This window comes from Anomaloglossus baeobatrachus, chromosome 6 (assembly GCF_048569485.1).
Source record: "Anomaloglossus baeobatrachus isolate aAnoBae1 chromosome 6, aAnoBae1.hap1, whole genome shotgun sequence".
NCBI classification, from domain to species: Eukaryota; Metazoa; Chordata; class Amphibia; order Anura; family Aromobatidae; genus Anomaloglossus; species Anomaloglossus baeobatrachus.
In genome coordinates, this window is record NC_134358.1 from 553,853,138 (window position 1) to 553,877,379 (window position 24,242).

The 24,242-nt window shown below is 44.4% G+C and overlaps 1 protein-coding gene across 7 annotated transcripts in view; it reads right to left on the minus strand.

Moving 5' to 3' along the window:
- The window catches only part of DYNC1I1 (dynein cytoplasmic 1 intermediate chain 1), a 425,084-nt gene that overhangs the window by 153,110 nt on the left and 247,732 nt on the right, over nt 1–24,242 (minus strand). For all 7 annotated transcript variants that reach the window (XM_075315694.1, XM_075315692.1, XM_075315688.1 and 4 more), the window contains 2 exons: nt 6,920–7,066; nt 4,850–4,963 (listed from right to left, as the gene is read on the minus strand). In XM_075315694.1, coding sequence (XP_075171809.1) covers nt 4,850–4,963; nt 6,920–7,066 — 261 coding nt within the window. The remainder of the gene's footprint in view (nt 1–4,849; nt 4,964–6,919; nt 7,067–24,242) is intronic.

Below are 24,242 nucleotides of genomic sequence, written 5' to 3' on the forward strand. Positions count from 1 at the left end.
ACCGTGACACAATTTTGGAGCATGACAGACAGACAGACAGACAGAATAAGGCAATTATATATATAGATATATATATATACATATATATATACTGTGTATATATAGTACAGACCAAAAGTTTGGACACACCTTCTCATCTCTAGAGCAAGTGATAAGAGGAGACTTTGTGCAGCAGCCTTCATGGTAAAATAGCTGCTAGGAAACCACTGCTAAGGACAGGCAACAAGCAGAAGAGACTTGTTTGGGCTAAAGAACACAAGGAATGGACATTAGACCAGTGGAAATCTGTGCTTGGTCTGATGAGTCCAAATTTGAGATCTTTGAATCCAACCACCGTGTCTTTGTAGAAAAGATGAACGGATGTACTCTACATGGCTGGTTCCCACCGTGAAGCATGGAGGAGGAGGTGTGATGGTGTGGGGGTGCTTTGCCGGTGACAATTTTGGGGTTTTATTCAAAATTGAAGGCATACAGAACCATCATGGCTACCACAGCATCTTGCAGCGGCATGCTATTCCATCCGGTTTGCGTTTAGTTGAACCATCATTTATTTGTCAACAGGACAATGACCCCAAACCCACCTCCAGGCTGTGTAAGGGCTATTTGACTAAGAAGGAGAGTGATGGGGTGCTACGCCAGATGACCTGGCTTCCACAGTAACCAAACCTGAATCCAATCGAGATGGTTTGGGGTGAGCTGGACCGCAGAGTGAAGGCAAAAGGGCCAACAAGTGCTAAGCATCTCTGGGAACTCCTTCAAGACTGTTGGAAGACCATTTCCGGTGACTACCTCTTGAAACTCATTAAGAGAATGCCAAGAGTGTGCAAAGCAGCAATCAAAGCAAAAGGTGGCTACTGTGAAGAACCTAAAATATAAGACATATTTTCAGTTGTTTCACACTTCAATGTGAATCTACAATTTTCAGAGTACTGAAATTAAAGAAAACTCTTTGAATGAGAAGGTGTGTCCAAACATTTGGTCTGTACTGTATATATATTCTATATATATATAACAACAATTACTGATAATCTTGTATATACTAAATGAAGTACAAAACTCAAAATTACAGTTATGCAAGTATCAATAATAGGAAGTATGAAGAATACAAAGCAACACTTGAAGACCAAGAGAAGTCTTGAAAGTGTGAGGTAGATTTTTTTTAAAAACTCTTAAACAACTGGAGAAGTCTTCAAAATGACTATAAAGTATTTTTAAGATTAAAAAACAAAACAAAAACAATTCTTTTAGAATCAAAGTTGGAAACGGGATTTCTAAAAAGTTTGTAGAAGATAACCCTGAAGAGCAGAAAGAGCCTTCAAGAAAGTATCACGGAGAAATGAAGTCTTGAAGTGCTGAAAAAGTCTTCAGGGATTCTAGAAAATGTCAAAAAAGGATCTACAAAATAAAATGACTCTTGATGAGATAGGTCAAGTCTTCAAAATGTTTGCAAGTGTCAAAAATAAAAAAAAACTCTTTAAGAGCTTGAGAAGTCTTTATGGTTTTTAGAACAAATCAAGGAGAAAGAAAAGCTGGAAATGTCTTTAGAAAGTGTCAAAAAAGTATGAAAAAGTTAATTAACTTAAGAAGTTTTCAAAGTCTTCAGAATTCTCTATGAAGAATGAAGAAAATATTAAATAAGATAATATTTGAAGAGCTAGAGAATTCTTCAAGATCTGTAGACAGTATCAATAAGATAAATTAACTATTGAAAAGCTAGAGAAGTCTTCAGGATTTCTACAAAGTATCAAGAAACTACTGTGACTTTTGAAGAGCTAGAAAAGACCTCAGATATTCTAGAAAGAATCAAGTATTAAAATTAACTCTTTAGGGTTGCTAGATAGTATCAAGAAAATAAAGTAGCTTTTGAAGAGCTGGAAAAGACTGAAAAATTTCTAGAAATTAAACTGTGACATTAGTGGTCAAGACAGAAGGATTCTCAACTTTCCATTCACCGCTAGATGAAATGTTCTTGAACTGAACAAGTCTTGAAAATTGCAAGGAAGTATTAAGAAACAAATGAAAACACATAAAATAACTCTTGAAGATCGGGAAAATTCTTTAGCATTTCTAGAAAGCATCAAAAAAAGTCTGAAAAAAAAGTAAAGTAACTTGAACATCTGGAGAAGTCTTCATCATTTCTAGAAATTATAAAGAAAATATCAATAAGATTAAAAAAAAAACAATTTGAAGGGATCGAGAAGTATTCGAGGTCTCTAGAAAGTATAATTAAAAGAGATGGGTGAACCGGTGGATGTTCGGGTTCAGAGGTCCAGACGGACCTTTAAAAAATAATCTGTCTTGAGACCGGACCTGAACCCAAACTTGACCCTGGACACCGATCCCCATCTACGTCTAAAGGGTGCTTTACACGCTGCGACATTGCTAACGATATATCGTTGGGGTCATGTCGTTAGTGACGCACATCCGGCACCGTTAGCAACATTGCAGCGTGTGACACCAAGGAGCAACGATCAACGAGCTCAAAAACGTGAAAAATCGTTGCTCGTTGACACGTCGCTCCTTTTCCAATTATCGTTGCTGCTGCAGGTACGATGTTGTTCGTCGTTCCTGCGGCACCACACATCGCTATGTGTGACACCGCAGGAGCGACAAACATCTCCTTACCTCCGTCCACCGGCAATGAGGAAGGAAGGAGGTGGACGGCATGTTCCAGGCGCTCATCTCCGCCCCTCCTCTGCTATTGGATGGCTGCCGTGTGACGTGTGCTTTGACTCTGCACGAACCGCCCCCTTAGAAAGGAGGTGGATCGCCGGCCACAGCGACGTCGCAGGGAAGGTAAGTCCATGTGACGGTATTAGCGATTTACCCGTGACGCACAACTGACGAGGGCGGGTACACTCACTAGTGATATCGGTACCGATATCGCAGCGTGTAAAGTACCCTTAAGTCTAAAATGGTGTTAGTAAGGGCTAGGGGCCTGCAAAAAGAAGCAAAATGGGGATTAAAGCAGAACAATACTTAGAGTCTCCCACAGGCCTGTCACACTGCTTCTAGGTCCACTCATTAGAGCTCATGAATATGCACTGCTTACCCCGCCCACCCTCTGTGACAGCATCTGTGATTGGTTGCAATTAGACAGCTGAGATGCTGGCGTCTTTGATTTGATTGCCCTCACAGTCACTGTCTGGGTCCCAGAAGTGGAGTGTAAAATTAAAGAATTGGAAAAAACCACACGTGGTTCCCCCAATTTTGATACCCCATCAAGATAAAGCAGACAGCTAGGAGCTGGTATTCTCAGGCTGGGGAGGCCCATGGTTATTAATTGGACTTCACCTGAGGTGAGGTCAATGAGTTCACCCGAGGTCACAGCTGGGGTACCATGGGAACAGCCAGCTGTAACCTCAGGTGAACTTACTGACATCAGCTATCTCACAGCTGCGGCTCCGTCATTGTGTCCCTGGTACCACAGTGATCGGTGTGACTGCGCACTGCGACCTCAGGATGTAGTAAAGTTGTGATTGTCATGGGACGACGTGTCTGTGGATTACATCAGACCTGTAGAAGCATTTTGGGGTTTTGGTTAAAAAGGGTGGGGTTTTTTTATGAATAAAGGATTTTTCTCTGTGTTTTGTGTTTATTTCTTTTTACTTATACCATTAGTATGGGGGTCTCATAGACCCTTCCCAATTACTAACCTCAGGCTTTGTCATTTTGTGACAAATCACAGCTGTCATTAACCCCTTATATTACCCCGATTGCCACTGCACCAAGGCAATTGGGATGGGCTGGGTAAGTGTCAAGATTGGTGCATCTAATGGATACGCCAATCCTGGGGCAGATGTGTGCTGCTATTTATAGACTGAGGATGGCCCAATAACCATGGGCCTTCCTAGCCTGAAAATACCAACCCCCAGCTTTCTGCTTTATCTTAGCTGAGTATCAAAATTGGGAGGACCACCCGCCGTTTTAAAAAAAAAAAAAAAATTACTTAATTTTAAAAAATCCACATGGGGTCCCTCGTATTTTGATACACAGCCAAGATAACGGACACAGCTAAGGGCTGCAGCATCCAGCTGTCTGCTCTATTTGAGCTAGGTATCAAAATCCAATTATTCATTTATTTTTACACTCCATTTTCAGGAACCAGACAGCTACTGTGAGGGCAACCATTCATAGATACCGGAACACCAGCAGTCTGACTGCAACCAATCACAGACACTGTCACAGAGGGTGGGTGGGGGAAGCAGTGAATATGCATGAGTTTTAATGAGCGGACCGTGAAGCAGTGTGCCAGCCAAGCAGCAGACTCTGCACAAATAACTGTCCTGCTTTAATCCTTATTTTGCCTTTCTTTTTATCCGGGTGGCCGAATCCAAACAGTAACATGGACTTCCCTGAGAAGTCCGTGTTTGACGTCCGTGCACAGACACTGGGTGTCCGGTATGGATCCCGAAGTTTACTGTTCGGGTTCGACCCATTACTAATCATTAAGAAAAAGTAACCCCTGGAGAGCTGAAGAAGTCCTTTGAGTTTCTAAAAAGTATCAAAAAGTTTTCAGAGTTTCTAGAAAGTATAAAAGTTAAGGAAACTCATGAAAGTTGGAAATGTTTTCAGAAAGTAATAAGGATTTGTCACCTCTTCCTAACTTTCTATCCACCACTACTTGAAATGATCCTAGAGGTCCTAATTTTTTTTTCTTCATTTTTCAGGCATTTATTTTTTTTGTTTCTCGAAATACAGTTTTGCTGAGGCCTTCATAAGCGTACGTTTTTCCTGTTAGCAGAAAGTATGACTGTTCTACTTATATCCACCGGTTTCAGGCACTCGCAGGCCGTGTCCATTAATGCATTAGGCAGAGTGGTTCTCATGGAGCAAAATAAACACCCACCTGTGGAGCTGAGAGCATATCCAAACTCCAGGAGCACAATTTACCGTCAGTGGAAACCGTAATAAGGTTGTGCGCGTTCTGCGTCCCCACCACATTCACACAGTAGATAGGATGCTGGAAAAGACAGGCACAACCCTATGATAGCCATTATCATTCACAGGGGTCCGAATAGTCAGTATATAGGCAGGACAACACGCTGCACTGCATAGAAATAGAGGTTGCAAGTTCTACGGAAATTCTATTTATCCTGATATTGGAGTCATTTGCTAATGATGGAATTTAAGGAGAGTTGTTACTTATAAGGAGTCCAAAACTGCAGACCAAAAACTGGCTCGAAAAATCATGAGTTTTGCACAAACTTTGCAAACTGTGATGGCGGCATTGGGCTCTGTTCAGATTGTAGATTCTGACAGTCCGCCCGATGGTTTCTCTGGTGTCTGGGGTCACCACAGGCAGACTTGAGTGGCGACCTGCTGTGTGCTGATTCATAGGCAGGCTAGCAAGAGTTAATCTCTGCTGGTCTGCTTGCTCCTTTGATCACATGTTGTGGGGAAGCCTATCACATCTGCTCCCCTCCTATTTATGCTGGTTGAATCCTTCCACCTATGCCAGCTATAGTTTTTGTGGTGTGGTGTCTAAAGGCGGCGTCACACGCTACGATATATCGGGCGATATGTCGTCGGGGTCATGGATTCCGTGACGCACATCCGGCATCGTTAGACATATCGTAGCGTGTGACAGCTACGATCGATTGTGAACGAGCAAAACTACTCACCTTATCGTTGCTCGTTGACACGTCGCTCATTTTCATAAAGTCGTCCCTCCTTCTGCGCGCCGGTTGTTCGTCGTTCCAGAGGCAGCACACATCGCTCCGTGTGACACCCCGGGAACGATGAACACAGCTTACCTGCGTCCCGCCAGCTATGCGGAAGGAAGGAGGTGGGTGGGATGTTTACGTCCCGCTCATCTCCGCCCCTCCGCTTCTATTGGGCAGCCGCTGTGTGACGTCACTGTGACCCGAACGTCCCTCCCCCTTCAAGAAGAGGATGTTCGCTGCCCACAGTGAGGTCGTTCGGGAGGTAAGTACGTGTGACGGGGGTTAACGACTTTGTGCACCACGAGCAACAAATTGCCCATGACGCACAAACGACGGGGGCGGGTACGATCGCTCGATAGATCGTACCGTGTGATGCCACCTTAAGACTTTCTGATTGTTGTGGCTGTGCAGTTTACCCCTGTTGTTTTGTAGCTTCCCTCCTGCTCTTGTTTTTCCTCCTGAATCTCTTATTGTCTTAACCTTTGTGTGTGCGTGCGGTCTGACAGAGTTTTGGTTTTCCCTTATTTGTCTTTATCTGTGGGTTTCATTACGCTCCTGTCCCTCCCTGGGGAGAGTGGGAGGGGGAATTAGATCAGGACTGGTCAGGGGCAGGGCCAGGAAGGAGACTCAGGTGTCTCCACCATTAGGAGTATCCCTGAGATTAGGAATAGCATAGGACCCCCTACCCTGGTTGAAACCTTCTACCCATACCAGATATAGTTTTTCTTTGTTGGTCTGTGAGGTGTTGAGTCCCAGAGTTACTAGTGAAAGTTGTGCTCATTGCTTGGTGCAGTTGTTAAGTTTACCTCTGTTGGAAGGAGACTCAGGCCTCTTCACCATCAGGAGTATCCCTGAGATTAGGGATAGCATAGGGCCCCATAGCTTTAGGGGCAGCTTAAGAGCCCTGGTTCCCCGCTATCCCATAGTCATCATGACATCTGAATTGTCTCTATTCATTGTCAATGGTACATAGGCAATAAATGGAGTTGGAACATATGCACAGCCAAATTGGGACACTTCAGAACTCCATTCTCGGGATCGATGGTGAGGTCTCAGTGGTCAGATTAGAAGGTTACCATCTATCCTGATATAATTATTCTAATATATACACATATTCTGATAATTCTGTATCCTTTTTGATCAGAAAGATGATCCAATGACCAGTGGATAGATGATAATTTGTATAGTAGTGTTATAAGAAGGGGCTACGATAAATACCAAAATGAGGGGTTTGGTCGAAATTTGAAGCTCACCGTGTGCGCTGCAGCCGAAAGCGGCGTCCTCTGAACTGGAGTCCTCCTGTGACTGCGGTTATCCCATAGCACTATCTGGCCCGAGTATGTCCCACCAATCACCAGATTTGGATGAAAACGAGCAAAACAGACCGACATCACTGAGGACTGCAAAACAAAAGGGAAAGGGCTTAAAGGGTTTTTCCATGAACAATATATGTCACTTATCCACAAGATAAATAATAAGTGTATGATCCTGTAGAATACAGTTGCTGGGATCCCCAGTAATCCGGAGAACAGCAGGCTCAAAGTTTCCTGTATGAATAAAGCTTTACTGAGCATGTGCAACCTTCTGCTTCATTGACATGTTACTGAGCATGTGCAACCTCTGCTTCATTGACATGTTACTGAGCATGTGCAACATTTGCTTCATTGACATGTTACTGAGCATGTGCAACCTCCTGCTTCATTGACAGGTTACCTGAGCATGTGCAACCTCTGCTTCATTGACAGGTTACTGAGCATGTGCAACCTCTGCTTCATTGACATGTTACTGAGCATGTGCAACCTCTGCTTCATTGACATGTTACTGAGCATTTGCAACCTCTGCTTCATTGACATGTTACTGAGCATGTGCAACCTCCTCCTTCATTGACATGTTACTGAGCATGTGCAACCTCTGCTTTATTGACAGGTTACCTGAGCATTTGCAACCTCTGCTTCATTGACATGTTACTGAGCATGTGCAACCTCCTCCTTCATTGACATGTTACTGAGCATGTGCAACCTCTGCTTCATTGACAGGTTACCTGAGCATGTGCAACCTCCTCCTTCATTGACATGTTACTGAGCATGTGCAACCTCTGCTTCATTGACAGGTTACCTGAGCATGTGCAACCTCCTCCTTCATTGACATGTTACTGATCATGTGCAACCTCTGCTTCATTGACAGGTTACTGAGCATGTGCAACCACCTCCTTCATTAACAGGTTACTGAGCATGTGCAACCTCTGCTTCATTGACAGGTTACTGAGCATGTGCAACTTCTGCTTCATTGACAGGTTACCTGAGCATGTGCAACCTCTGCTTCACTGACACGTTACTGAGCATGTGCAACTTCTGCTTCATTGACATGCTCACAAGGGACTTTGGGGGGCCTTTTCTTAAGATCAGTAGGGACTGTTAGCCCTCAAACTCCCAGCATTCATACATTCATCATCTTTACCCTGAATATGTGATACTATCTGTGATTACATAATTTTAAGGAAGAGACATGGAGGCAGTACTATCTTTACCTACATTCTTCACAAAAACAGATAGGGAGATAGTATTATCTGTACTTTTATGAGTTACAGAAAATCTGTACAATCAAAGTCTACATCAATTATAGGGCGAAAATGGGAGGCTGTACTAACTATCTACATCATATCAGGAGTGAGCAGGGAAGCAGTGATATCTCTGCATGCATTGCATACAAGAAGCATACAATCTGCGTGAATATTATTTTCAAGGTGAGTCAGGAAAGTGTTAATATTTCTACCAACATCATTTACAAAGGGAAACAGGGATACAGTACTATCTGTCTCTCCCTGTAAATGATGTAAAAACAAAGAGGTAATACTATACATGCTTACATATTTTACAGGGAGGAAGAACCTTCATTGACTACATCCTTTAAAGGGAGACACAGGGAGGCAGTACTATCTGTACCCACATAATTTACAAGAAGAGAAAGGGAGGCAGTACTATCTGTACCTACATCATTTATTTATAGGGGGAGAAAGGGAGGCAGTACTATCTGTACCTACATCTTTTACATGATGAAACAGGGAGGCATTACTATCTGTGCCTACATCATTAGAGAAACAGATAAGAAGGTACATAGTTTACAGGGAGACTGTAAAATCTGTGTCTTCATCGTTTATAGGAAAAGACAATATCAATGCCTACATTATTCACTAAGTGAAACAAGGAGATAGTACTATCTGTACTAAGAAGTAGGGAGGTAGTTACTATCTGTCTTTATATAATTTAGGGAAAAACAGCGATGCGGTACTATCTGTACTAAGAAGTAGGGAGGTAGTAATATCTGTCTTTATATAATTTAAAGGGGAAAAACAGCGATGTGGTACTATCTGTACTAAGAAGTAGGGAGATAGTTACTGTCTTTATATAATTTAAAGGGAAAAACAGCCATGCGGTACTATCTGTACTAAGAAGTAGGGAGGTAGTTACTGTCTTTATATAATTTAAAGGGAAAAACAGCGATGCGGTACTATCTGTACTAAGAAGTAGGGAAGTAGTACTATCTGTCTTTATATAATTTAAAGGGGAAAAACAGCGATGCGGTACTATCTGTACTAAGAAGTAGGGAGGTAGTAATATCTGTCTTTATATAATTTAAAGGGGATAAACAGCGATGCGGTACTATCTGTACTAAGAAGTAGGGAGGTAGTTACTGTCTTTATATAATTTAAAGGGAAAAACAGCGATGCGGTACTATCTGTACTAAGAAGTAGGGAGGTAGTTACTGTCTTTATATAATTTAAAGGGAAAAACAGCGATGCGGTACTATCTGTACTAAGAAGTAGGGAAGTAGTACTATCTGTCTTTATATAATTTAAAGGGGAAAAACAGCGATGCGGTACTATCTGTACTAAGAAGTAGGGAGGTAGTTACTATCTGTCTTTATATAATTTAAAGGGAAAAAAAGCGATGCGGTACTATCTGTACTAAGAAGTAGGGAGGTAGTACTATCTGTCTTTATATAATTTAAAGGGAAAAACAGAGAGGCAGTACTATCTGTGCTTACAAAACTGACCGGGATGTATTATGAATAGGATATATTATTTTGGAGGGCACTGGATGGCAGCATTAGGGCCTAGTGCACTATGTGAGGTGCTATAACGGGAGGACCCCGATGTGCTGCGGTATTTCACACTATCTTTGCCATGTCCTTAGCTAATACATATAGTGTACTTTAGCCTTTGCTCGTCTCTATGGAGCATCTATACGATGTAAATGTATATTTTCCTTGTTCAGCATTTATTTCATTCTGTAGACGTTGTCGAAGCCACTTGAGTTGTAAGCTAAGACGTGTTTTCTAAGATCCCCGCTAAGAAGCCTCTAATGCAGGAGGACCACAGTCTGCCTTACATCAGTGTGTTATGCGCTCAGGCATGGCAACCCTCATAGAACACAATGAAAACATTTGTAACCCAGCCCGGCCGTCATGTGGTCTTAATAGAGCCGCATCCTCACTGGGACTCCCCAGCCTAATTCCTGCAGACACACGTCAGTCTAATCTACCTTCAATGATGATATCCTCGCTACCTGGGGCCGCAGTCACCACAAGCAGCTGCTCCATTGCAGACACTGACTATTGCAAAGTGCACTGGACACCACTGAGGACTGGAGGACTTAAAGGGGCTGCAAGGTTTCAAAGAAGAACCACTTCTGTCCATAGGCACAGACTGGGAAATATTCACTCTGTTCTGTGTTACTGACGCGCCCACGGGGCCCTTGTAGAGGACTGCTCGTCACCGGGCCAATTTGGGATGTCACAGCGGCCTGACCCGGTTCCGTGACTTCATTGGTGTCAATAAAGATGGGGATGGGGATGATGGGAGTAGTTGTTCGTGAAGCCACCTGTGGTGTGCGGCCAGTATTAGCCGCCGCACCGGGAGATCTTCTCTGGGGCGGATGATAATGCAGCTCAGATGGTACAACTCTCCACAGGCAGAGCTTAGGCCCCAGGGAGGATGGTGGGAGTAATGGTCGCCTATGGTGCAGAGGCGCAATGATGGGAGCGCCAGCAATGATGGGACGACACAGAGTGTACAGTTCGAGTTCTTTACTCACTGAAATTACACTGCCTTTGGAGTGCCGTGTCCCGCTGTGATGGGCTCCAGCCGATCCCGGATAGCTCAGAGGTCAGGGCTGGTGTCTCCTTCTGTTTCCTTTCCAGCGGTCTTCCCTCCACCCCAGATCCTGGGCCATGGAATGGGTCACGGATGCCTGCTGCACTCCACGCGAGCCCTGGGATCATCTGCTGGGAGATCAGGCTGCTGATTGCCATCCTCAGCCGCCTTCACCCCTTATAAGGTTTTGGATTCTGGGGCTGAGTGCCGGATATAGCTTCTGCTTCCTCGGTTCCTGTGGTTATCCAGTTCTATGGTGATCTACAAGTTGTGGTTCTGCATGGTGTGTGACTCCTCCAGTTTTGCATTTATCGCCTATTCCTTTTGCGTTACGCCCCAGTTCACATACTGTCCCTTCACTTGTATTTGAGTGCAGTGTGCACGAGTTTTCATTTACCCTTGTTTATACAAAATGGATACAGCCGCACACTAAATGCCATCAATGTATAAGGGAACGCTAGTACTGCATTACTACTATATGAAAAAATGGGATTTTTAGTTTATGAATTGGCCACTGCATGTAAGCCCGGAAACCAACGGCAAGGTAAATTTCAATATTCCGGGTATCTAACTAAAATGCCACTATCTAGGTTAAAAACATCCGTGTCTGGGCAGCTAGACTAATGTGTGCAGCTGTATACATTTTGTATTTTCAGCTGGCACCTATACACACTTGTAGGATGTGCGGGTCAGTTTTTTTAAATATTTTGAGTGAGTCTCTTTCTGACTGAGCACTCCGCCCTATAAACCAGACTGTGTTCATGCTCCTTATACCTTAGTCCAGATAGTGGCATTTCAAGTTAGATTTTTTAGTCTAGCTGCCCAGACACGGATGTTTTTAACCTAGATAGTGGCATTTTAGTTAGGTACCCGGAATATTGAGATTTACCTTGCCGTTGGTTCCGGGCTTACATGCATTGGCCAATTCATAAGCTAAAAATCTCATTTTTTCATATAGCAGTAATGCAGAACCAGAGTTCCCTTATATATTGATGGCATTTAGTGTGCAGCTGTATCCATTTTGTATTTGCTATGTTTTTTCAGCTTGCACCTATACACACTTGTAGGATGTGCGGGTCAGTTTTTTTAAATATTTACCCTTGTTTATGTCTATTTGTGGGATTTTCGTTATTGGGTCTCCGCCCGCTCCCTGGGTAGTATCAAGGCTCGGACAGGAAACAGGGTCACGCTGGGGGCTCAAACCTGGCTACCATCAAGCCTACCTTCGAGATAAGGGACAGCGCAGGGGCCTCAGCCTAAGAGCCCCTGTTTCATCGGTACATAGCCCATGACAACAAGTTGAGAGTGGTAGTTCTTCGACAACCATTAAGCCAATAAATCCCTCAATAGCCTCGAACTTGAGGGGCTGAAAGGATCATTGTGTCCCATTAGATGGAAGACAAAAAGTCCTAGGGTGAATTTCGGGTTTTACCCAGGAGCTTCGATCCACTCGAGGGAAAAAAGAAGAACATACAGACATGAATTAGTTAAGTACAAAGTATTTATTTTAGAATAAAGGAAGCAATGTGACCCTATCTGGTTTCTGGTCTTCAGAAATACTGCGGCTTTCTGGATGTGCCCCACAAACCACATGAAAGCGGAAGCATCAGGCGCAGCCGCACGGCTGTTCAAACGCCAGGAGCTGGATTGTTCCACTTAGAACTTCAAACCAGCGAGCTCTTGATACGTGGCCACAAATTACATTTATTTTATTGGAAAAGTACTGAGCCCTGCTTGTGCCTAATGTCTCCCTTCTGTCTCCCCGGCTTCTGATGTTCCTTCCCTCTAGATTCTTAATAAGAATAGGCGACGAATCTTAATGAAATTCCTGCAAATTCAGGCTTCTGGCCCTTTAAATTTTACCCAACTTTCTAAGAGTCCTGAATCCTATGAAGCAAATGTGTCTGCCTATACAGCGGTTTATCCTCAGCTGTAATATTCCTGGATTTTGGGAAAACCGGTATCATTTCCATTATGGCGGCTGTTGCACTTGACGTAGCGATTGGCCCGGCCATACTCTCCTATCTGCCAACCTTCACAGGGGTCCTTACAAGGGTTGATCAATTTTACCATTGCTGGATGTGAAGGACACATAATTATAAGCCTCTGACTTCTGACGGAGCATCCCGACATCATGCACAAGAAAAATTCTGGAAAGCCAAAATTGCCAACTGTTCCAGGATTTCGGAACTTTTCCCTTATTCTGGTCGTCTCCTGGTCCCTATGGGAGATCCGTCAACTATGGCTTATGTCCATCATCATAAAAACCTTAAATCCCGGTCTATAGTTTCCACCCCTCCGATGTGACGCTGTAATACATAGTAAATGCTGAAAGTTATGGAAATCTCTACACAGTGCCAAAGGGGTTCAGGTGCCTTACTGAATACTGTGGCCCCCCAAAGCTCTAGCTGTGTCCAAGTGTGCGCATACCTCCCATTGATGACTATTAGAGTTAAAATCAAAGGGCAAGAAACAGACGGACTGCAGGAATGAAGCTCCCTGCCAGATGTAGGCACCTTGTGGAAAGGTTGGAGGAGAAAGGAGAAACTGTACTGTGACTACTGGAGAAAGGAGAGGCTGCGCTGTGACTACTGGAGAAAGGAGAGGCTGCGCTGTGACTACTGGAGAAAGGAGAGGCTGTGCTGTGACTACTGGAGAAAGGAGAGGATGCGCTGTGACTACTGGAGAAAGGAGAGGCTGCGCTGTGACTACTGGAGAAAGGAGAGACTGTGCTGTGCCTACTGGAGAAAGGAGAGACTGTGCTGTGCCTACTGGAGAAAGGAGAGACTGTGCTGTGACTACTGGAGAAAGGAGAGACTGTGCTGTGACTACTGGAGAAAGGAGAGACTGTGCTGTGACTACTGGAGAAAGGAGAGGCTGCGCTGTGACTACTGGAGAAAGGAGAGGCTGTGCTGTGCCTACTGGAGAAAGGAGAGACTGTGCTGTGACTACTGGAGAAAGGAGAGGCTGTGCTGTGACTACTGGAGAAAGGAGAGGCTGTGCTGTGCCTACTGGAGAAAGGAGAGGCTGTGCTGTGCCTACTGGAGAAAGGAGAGGCTGTGCTGTGCCTACTGGAGAAAGAAGAGGCTGTGCTGTGCCTACTGGAGAAAGGAGAGGCTGTGCTGTGACCACTGGAGAAAGGAGAAGCTGTGATGTGCCTACTGGAGAAAGGAGAGGCTGTGCTGTGACTACTGGGGAAAGGAGAGGCTGTGCTGTGACTACTGAAGAAAGGAGTCAGCTGTGTTGTGCCTACTGGAGAAAGGAGAGGCTGTGCTGTGACTACTGGGGAAAGGAGAGGCTGTGCTGTGACTACTGAAGAAAGGAGTCAGCTGTGTTGTGACTACTGGAGAAAGGAGAGAGCTGTGCTGTGACTACTGGAGAAAGGAGCGGCTGTGCTGTGACTACTGGAGAAAGGAGAGGCTGTGCTGTGCCTACTGGAGAAAGGAGAGGCTGTGCTGTGCCTACTGGAGAAAGGAGAGGCTGTGCTGTGCCTACTGGAGAAAGGAGAGGCTGTGCTGTGACCACTGGAGAAAGGAGAAGCTGTGATGTGCCTACTGGAGAAAGGAGAGGCTGTGCTGTGACTACTGGGGAAAGGAGAGGCTGTGCTGTGACTACTGAAGAAAGGAGTCAGCTGTGTTGTGCCTACTGGAGAAAGGAGAGGCTGTGCTGTGACTACTGGGGAAAGGAGAGGCTGTGCTGTGACTACTGAAGAAAGGAGTCAGCTGTGTTGTGACTACTGGAGAAAGGAGAGAGCTGTGCTGTGACTACTGGGGAAAGGAGAGAGCTGTCCTGTGACTACTGGGGAAAGGAGAGGCTGAGCTGTGACAACTGGGGAAAGGAGAGACTGTGCTGTGACTACTGGAGAAAGGAGAAGCTGTGCTGTGACTACTGGAGAAAGGAGGGACTGTGCTGTGACTACTGGGGAAAGGATAAGCTGTGCTGTGACTACTGGAGAAAGGAGAGGCTGAGCTGTGACTACTGGGGAAAGGAGAGACTGTGCTGTGACTACTGGAGAAAGGAAAGCTGTGCTGTGACTACTGGATAAAGGAGAGACTGTGCTGTGACTACTGGAGAAAGGAGAGACTGTGCGGTGACTACTGGAGAAAGGAGAGGCTGTGCGGTGACTACTGGAGAAAGGAGAGGCTGTGCTGTGACTACTGGAGAAAGGAGAGGCTGAGCTGTGACTACTGGAGAAAGGAGAGGCTGTACTGTGACTACTGGAGAAAGGAGAGACTGTGCTGTGCCTACTGGAGAAAGGAGAGACTGTGCTGTGACTACTGGAGAAAGGAGAGGCTGTGCTGTGACTACTGGAGAAAGGAGAGACTGTGCTGTGACTACTGGAGAAAGGAGAGGCTGTGCTGTGACTACTGGAGAAAGGAGAGACTGTGCTGTGACTACTGGAGAAAGGAGAGGCTGTGCTGTGACTACTAGAGAAAGGAAAGGCTGTGCTGTGACTACTGGAGAAAGGAGAGACTGTGCTGTGACTACTGGAGAAAGGAGAGGCTGTGCTGTGACTACTGGAGAAAGAAGAGGCTGTGCTGTGACTACTGGAGAAAGGAGAGGCTGTGCTGTGACTACTGCAGAAAGGGGAAACTGCTGTGACTACTGGAGAAAGGGGAGACTGCACTGTGACTACTGGAGAAAGGAGAAGCTGTGCTGTGACTACTGGAGAAAGGAGAGGCTGTGCTGTGACTCTGAGGGAAATAATGGGTGCTAGGCTGTGACTAGTGGAGATAGTGGGGTGCTAAGCTACTGGAGAAAGAAGGTGAATGTTCCTGAGTGACTTCGTATCTGATTTCTGGTTCACACACAGCCTAGAATTAAGGACAGAATAATACATCTGGATGTGTGCACAAAAATAACCCGGCATCCCGGGAGCCTTCCGCTACCAAACCGACCTCCCAGGAAGCTCCCTGCAGACTCCACCGCTCAGAGGATGATAATATGGTATATGTCTAAGGGAGACACCTCCAACATCTGTCACTGCCTGCATCCTGCACTACCCCGCAGCGCTGTGGGGCAGAGCTAGGTGCTAAAGATGCAAATTCATCTAGACAGTAAAGTAAATTTATTCCTAAAAGGTTATCTCCAACTATGAATACAATTTTACCTTTTCTACATTATTTTCCTTGAACTGATTCTGAGTTACATCATGTTATATTTATTATTACTCCAGAGCTGCACTCACTATTCTGCTGGTGCAGTCACTGTGTACATACATTACATTATCCTGTACTGATCCTGTGTTACCTCCTGTATTATACTCCAGAGCTGCACTCACTATTCTGCTGGTGCAGTCACTGTGTACATACATTACATTACTGATCCTGTACTGATCCTGAGTTACCTCCTGTATTATACTCCAGAGCTGCACTCACTATTCTGCTGGTGCAGTCACTGTGTACATACATTACATTACTGATCCTGAGTTACATCCTGTATTATACTTCAGAGCTGCACTCACTATTCTGCTGGTGCAGTCACTGTGTACATACATTACATTACTGATCGTGAGTTACCTCCTGTATTATACTCCAGAGCTGCACTCACTATTCTGCTGGTGCAGTCACTGTGTACATACATTACATTACTGATCCTGAGTTACCTCCTGTATTATACTCCAGAGCTGCACTCACTATTCTGCTGGTGCAGTCACTGTGTACATACATTACTGATCCTGAGTTACGTCCTGTATTAGGCCATGTGCATACTAGAAAGTGACTTTCTCAAGGAAAATCTGGACCCTCTTAAAGAATCTCGCACCTGCGGTAAAAAAACGTACCAAAACTGCAACAAAATCCGCATGCGGTTTTGCCGCAGTTTGGTGCGGATTTGCCGCGGTTTTTCCGCAGGTTGGTCCCTGCGGATTTTTACCATTATCTATGGCAAAAACCACAGGAACCTGCAGAAATGAAGTTAAATGCACATTAATTCCACAGTGGAAAATCCGTGGGTAAATCCACAGGTACAAAAAAACGCAGTGTGCGCACAGCAGTTTTTTATACCCATAGGTTTTGCTGGGGAATGACTGCAGCAATGTTAGACACATTTTCTGCAGCAAATCTGCGGCAAATCCGCGGTAAAATCCATGGTAAATCCGCGGCGTGCGCACATAGCTTTATACTCTAGAGCTGCACTCATAATTCTGCTGGTGCAGTCACTCGGTACATACATTACTTATCCTGTGGATATCTTATACAGTGCCTTGCAAAAGTATTCGGCCCCTTTGAATTTTTCAACTTTTTCCCACATTTCAGGCTTCAAACATAAAGATAAAAAATGTTAATGTTCTGGAGAAGAATCAACAACAAGTGGACACAATTGTGAAGATGAACGAAATTTATTGCTTATTTTAAACTTTTATAAGAAATAATAAACTGAAATTTGGGGCGTGCAATATTATTCATCCCCTGTAAGTTAATACTTTGTAGCGCCCCCTTTTGCTGTGATTACAGCTGCAGTCTCTTGGGGTATGTGTCTATCAGTTTTGCACATGGAGAGGCTGAAATTCTCGCCCATTCTTCCTTTGTAAACAGCTGGAGCTGAGTGAGGTTGGATGGAGGCGTTTGTGAACAGCAGTTTTCAGCTCTTTCCACAGATTCTCGATTGGGTTCAGGTCTGGACTGTGACTTGGCCATTCTAACACCTGGATACGTTTAGTTGTGAACCATTCCATTGCAGATTTTGCTTTATGTTTGGGATCATTGTCTTGTTGGAAGACAAATCTCCGTCCCAGTCTCAGGTCTTTTGCAGACTCCAACAGGTTTTCTTCAAGAATGGTCCTGTATTTGGCTCCATCCATCTTCCCATCAATTTTAACCATCTTCCCTGTCCCTGCTGAAGAAAAGCAGGCCCAAACCATGATGCTGCCACCACCATGTCTGACAGTGGGGATGGTGTGTTCAGGGTGATGAGCTGTGTTGCTTTTACGCCAAACATATTGTTTGGCATTGTGCTCAAATTGTTCAATTTTGGTTTCATCTGACCAGAGCACCTTCTTCCACATGTTTGGTGTCTCCAGGTGGCTTGTGGCAAACTTTAAACAACACTTTTTATGGATATCTTTGAGAAATGCCTTTCTTCTTGCCACTCTTCCATAAAGGCCAGATTCGTGCAGTGTACGACTGATTGTTGTCCTATGGACAGACTCTCCCACCTCAGCTGTAGATCTCTGCAGTTCATCCAGAGGGATCATGGGCCTCTTGGCTGCATCTCTGATCAGTCTTCTCTTTGTTTGAGATGATAGTTTGGATGGACGGCCGGGTCTTGGTAGATTTGCAGTGGTATGATTCTCCTTCCATTTCAATATGATCGCTTGCACAGTGCTCCTTGGGATGTTTAAAGTTGTGGTAATCATTTTGTAACCAAATCCGGCTTTAAACTTCTCCACAACAGTATCATGGACCTGCCTGTTGTGTTCCTTGGTCTTCATGATGCTCTATGTGCTTTACACAGAACACTGAGACTATCACAGAGCAGGGGCATTTATACGGAGACTTGATTACACACAGGGGCTTATATTTATCATCATCAGTCATTTAGGACAAACATTGGATCATTCAGAGATCCTCAAGGCTGCACTGAAAGTAAAAGGGATGAATAATATTTCATGCCCCAATTTTCAGTTTATTATTTTTTACAAAAGATTAAAATAAGCAATAAATTTCCTTCCTCTTCACAATTGTGTCACTTGTTGTTGATTCTTCACCAGAACATTAACATTTTTATCTTTATGTTTGAAGCCTGAAATGTGGGAAAAGGTTGAAAAATTCAAGGGCGCTGAATACTTTCGCAAGGCACTGTACATTGTAGCACACTAGCAGAGAGAGTTCTGCTGCTGCTGAGTTTCGCTCACAGAGCGTTGCGCAGATTGGATCCCCTCCTGAGAACAGCATTAGATATAGACAGGACTTTTACCTCTGAATGAGAAAATCAGAGATATTGAAAATGGTATTGAATTGGTGGAAAGTATATTAGAAATGGTAAGACTTTCCCTTTTTCGCTGATGTATAGATGATAATAAATAGTTGTGCAGCTCGTGTACGTTCTTCCCCATGACGCTGACCTGACAAATCTCACTTTCTTCCACCCACGGGCCGAGCTGTGTAAGGTGGTGAGATAATGACCATCACCGCGCTGATCCCATCCGTCCGTGTACAGAACATGTAGCTGGATCCTGCCCTGATTCTTCACATGCCAGGCACAGATACACGGCCGGGTGTGGAAGCCACGAGAAAACATTTCGGGGAAAGGAAGGAAGCCATAAGTTGTGGTGCAGAAGACGTGGGCTGCTGACTTAACCGACATTTTCCATGGACTTCGTGTATGAAAACAGAAATTGGGACGTTGTCATCGAAGTTGTGGCAAGACAGCGGAAGGGGGCGTAGGGATACTGGGAAGAACGCTGCCAGATTCCTTCTTATTGCAGTGTATTCCTGAGGCGAGTGTTATAAGGCGTCTTGGTCAGAGTGGCTGTCATTGTTTATCAAAGGAAATGAGCCGTAAAAATCAATGGAATGTACAAGAAAATACTGAGAATATGGAAGAAATGGAGAGGTCACATCTCACCTCCACACCATTCATCTCTGTAAAAGATTTTATAATAAGAAACTTCATGGGTCACTCGTGAAAGCACTGTGTACACACATTACATTACTTATCCTGCACTGATCCTGTATTATACTCCAGAGCTGCACTCTCTATTCTGCTGGTGCAGTCACTGTGTACATACATTACATTACTTATCCTGCACTGATCCTGTATTATACTGCAGAGCTGCACTCTCTATTCTGCTGGTTCAGTCACTGTGTACACACATTACATTACTGATCCTGAGTTACCTCCTGTATTATGCTCTAGAGCTGCACTCGCTATTCTGCTGGTGCAGTCACTGTGTACATACATTACATTACTTATCCTGTACTGATCCTGTATTATTCTCCAGAGCTGCACTCACTATTCTGCTGGTGCAGTCACTGTGTACATACATTACATTACTTATCCTGTACTGATCCTGTATTATACTCCAGAGCTGTGCTCAATATACTGCTGTGCAGTCACTGTGTACATACATTACATTACTGATCCTGAGTTACATCCTCAAGAGCTGCACTCACTATTCTGCTGGTGCAGTCATTGTGTACAGACATTATTTATCCTGAACTGATCTTGAATTACATCCTGTATACTCCAGAGCTGCACTCACTATTATTCTGGTGAAATCACTTTGTACATGCATTATATAGTCTGACAGTCAGGTTAGAAGGAGAAGAGAGACAAATTATCTAGTACACTTCCTGTAGAAAGGTAAAGACCAGGCTTTTCACTTCCTGTAGAGAGATATAGACCAGGCTATCACTTCATGTAGAAAGATAAAGACCAGGCTCTCACTTCCTGTAGAGCGGTAAAGACCAGGCTCTCACTTCCTGTAGAGCGGTAAAGACCAGGCTCTCATTTCCTGTAGAGAAATAAATACCAAGCTCTCACTTCCTGTAGGAAGGTAAAGATGCTTTCACTTTCTGTAGAGCGGTAAAGACCAGGCTTTCACTTCCAGTAGAGAGCTAAAGATCAGGCTCTCACTTCCTGTAGAAAGATAAAGACCAGGCTCTCACTTCCTGTAGAGAGATAAAGACCAGGCTCTCACTTCCTGTAGAGAGATAAAGACCAGGCTCTCACTTCCTGTAGAGAGATAAAGACCAGGCTCTCACTTCCTGTAGAGAGATAAAGACCAGGATATCACTTCCTGTAGAGATTAATACCAGGCTCTCACTTCCTGTAGAGAGATAAAGACCAGGCTCTTACTTCCTGCATGGAGATAAAGACCAGGCTCTCACTTCCTGTAGAGATTAATACCAGGCTCTCACTTCCTGTAGAGCGGTAAAGACCAGGCTCTCACTTCCTGTAGAGAGGCAAAGACTAGGCTCTCACTTCCTGTAGAGAGGAAAAGACCAGGCTCTCACTTCCTGTAGAGAGGTAAAGACCAGGTTCTCACTTCCTGTAGAGATTAATACCAGGCTCTCACTTCCTGTAGAGCGGTAAAGACCAGGCTCTCACTTCCTGTAGAGAGGCAAAGACCAGGCTCTCACTTCCTGTAGAGAGGAAAAGACCAGGCTCTCACTTCCTGTAGAGAGGTAAAGACCAGGTTCTCACTTCCTGTAGAGATTAATACCAGGCTTTCACTGCCTGTAGAGACATAATGACCAGGCTCTCACTTCCTGTAGAGCGGTAAAGACCAGGCTCTCACTTCCTGTAGAGAGGCAAAGACCAGGCTCTCACTTCCTGTAGAGAGGTAAAGACCAGGCTCTCACTTCCTGTAGAGATTAATACCAGGCTCTCACTTCCTGTAGAGAGGTAAAGACCAGGCTCTCGCTTCCTGTAGAGAGGTAAAGACCAGGCTCTCACTTCCTGTAGAGATTAATACCAGGCTCTCACTTCCTGTAGAGAGGTAAAGACCAGGCTCTCGCTTCCTGTAGAGAGGTAAAGACCAGGCTCTCGCTTCCTGTAGAGATTAATACCAGGCTCTCACTTCCTGTAGAGAGGTAAAGACCAGGCTCTCACTTCCTGTAGAGAGATAAAGACCAGGCTCTCGCTTCCTGTAGAGAGGTAAAGACCAGGCTCTCGCTTCCTGTAGAGATTAATACCAGGCTCTCACTTCCTGTAGAGAGGTAAAGACCAGGCTCTCACTTCCTGTAGAGAGATAAAGACCAGGCTCTCACTTCCTGTAGAGAGGAAAAGGCCAGGCTCTCACTTCCTGTAGAGAGGTAAAGACCAGGTTCTCACTTCCTGTAGAGATTAATACCAGGCTTTCACTGCCTGTAGAGACATAATGACCAGGCTCTTACTTCCTGTAGAGAGATAAAGACCAGGCTCTCACTTCCTGTACAGTGGTAAAAACCAGGCTCTCACTTCCTGTTGTCCCTCCCAATATATCTCCCCAGATCGTGACAGATTACACTTTACAATAGGCAGCTGACAGCACATTATGCAGAATGTGGAGTAATTTGGAGTAATTTTTGATGATACTATGGCCTCATTTTTTTAATAAATGGCAGATTGTCTGTTCATCATATTATCTAACATATCAGATAAAGTTACCTGAAAATACAGTGACTCTTTAGAGAATAATATTCCAATATTCCCATTGACTGACCGTAAACAGAAATCTATTAAGTGTTGAAATTTTAAAGCACAACATATTCCAGATATTTACAGAACTTTTCTGTCGTAAACAAAAGTGGAAAATTCCTTTAAGAATCTGGCAGGGTGGCAAGCGTTTCAGCTGCGGGCCTCCGACCACATTACAGGGAAGGTGTCAATGACCCTGGAAGAGGGGTGCCCTGCCAACTTAATTAAGGAACACCTGTAACTAATCTCTTTTGACTACGACTAACACAAGGCAAACAGGCTTCAATTACCTAAATCTTCTCCTTTTGGCAAAGGAACCTAGATTACCGAAAAAAAAATACTATAAAAAGCGATGAAATGTAAAATCTCAGGGCAGCGCCAAACAAACCACACAAAGTGAGTCAGCCCTCTTGTCATTAAAAAAACACACATAATTCTTCACCAAGGCTCATGGCAAAAAGAAAAAATGTAATCCTATTTCTGCTATGTTCTCAGCTGGATATCAACACCTACTATGTGCGCAGAAGGCTTTCACGGGATCTCAAGTTCTCGCTTCACTGGTTTTTAATAATGTCGTCATGAGGGTACAACAAGAGCATTTTATGTTCTAATAGGTTAGAGTGGGAGAGGGGCGAGTTATAATCAGAGAAGTTATGGAGGGTCCCGATACCATACTGTCCTCAATGAATCATAGGGCAACCACATATCAGAAGTTGGTGGACCACCGAAGACCTTGGATCATCTAAAACCACCTTACTTGGGGAAGCTCTACTACAGGTTCATTAGTGGACCCAGTTTCATAGCAATACTGTGAGAACAGAGCAACAAACATATTTGCCATCTTTGGCGATAAATCTTGGGGTGTCTAAATTCTTGGCCACGACCATGCCCCATTTGTGGACCACGCACTAACTCCAGTGCTCCACTTTTTCCACTGCGTTTACTCTCCTCCTTCTACTTCTCATTGACACTCTGGAGATGCAATAACGGCTATTTTCTGGAAGACTTCACAAAGCTATGGGTGATATACCACCGTTTCTTAGAAGTCTCTGCTTTTTTCGGGAGCCTCCTTGAAGTTGTGGCGCATTTGGCATAAAAAGCAACAGTGCCGTCAATGTCTTATCACACCACCATGTGGACCTCCTCTTGCGATGTCTCCTTCTGTCACCAGGCACAGCAATATTTCTTATGTGGGTGCCGAGAGTGATGACGGAGACATCATGACCAGAAGCTTTGGGTGGCACAGCCAGAGATACTGTAGACCTGTAGTGCTTTGGAGTCTGTCAGTTTAGGTGTGTGTGCTGCCCAGCAAGAGTAATCAGCTCCCTTTAGTGGCCAATGTCACAGCACCTCACCCTACTTAAACTCTGAGGTGCCAGTTATAGTTTATACTTGCTCTGGTTTACTCCTACTTTTTCAACTCCTATTTAGCCTGTCTAATTCCTATTTCTGACCTCCACCCTTGTATTTTTTACTAGCCTTTAGCCTGACAATTCAGTTCCAGACCCCATAGTATTGACAGGGCTCTCTGCCCACCCTCTGTCAGATTACTCCACTAGCCAACAGCTCCTCCATAGACTCAACCAAGGGTGAAGACGAGAGCAACCCCTGGAATTTGGTAGATGAACGGCGAAGTGCAAAGCTTGTCCAGGAAAGCCCTATTACCAGATGCCAGACAACCACACACTATGCCCCCCATGACATGTCTGATGTCTGAGGAGAGGTGCAGAGGTGGGCATCTGTGAAGCATGGCTTCTAGAAACTCCAATAATCCAGAGCATCATCATTAAAGGGGTTGTCCCATGAACAAAATTCATTTTAATCAATACATCTAATACTAAGTTCAACAATTGGATGTTTTTTAAAAAAAAATGTTTCTGTGCTCTGATAATCTTATAAATGTGCTTCTGTTGATACTGTTATTTGCTGTGTCTGACCATGCAGAGCTGCTCCAGTCCATGGTTGGTATGTGCCACAGCTCCTGGCCAGGAGTGGAAGCATAAGAGTATACAGGAGATGCAGCAAGGTCTAGCAGCTGCATCTTTCTGTGAGGTAACATATGTCTCTGCCTGTTTTACCACAGGAGCGAGTGTTTTTGCTGCATCACTAGTCCTGTGCGTTCACTATAAATCAAGTCAGTGACATATAAATGGCCACTGGAGCTCCTATGTCACTGTCTTGATATTTTATGAGCTCAGTGGTCTGTAAATACAGCAAAAAACAGTCACTCCTGTGATAAAACTGGCAGGGAAATGTTACCTCACAGAAAGCTGTTGCTATGAGCCCCTCTGAGTGGTCTT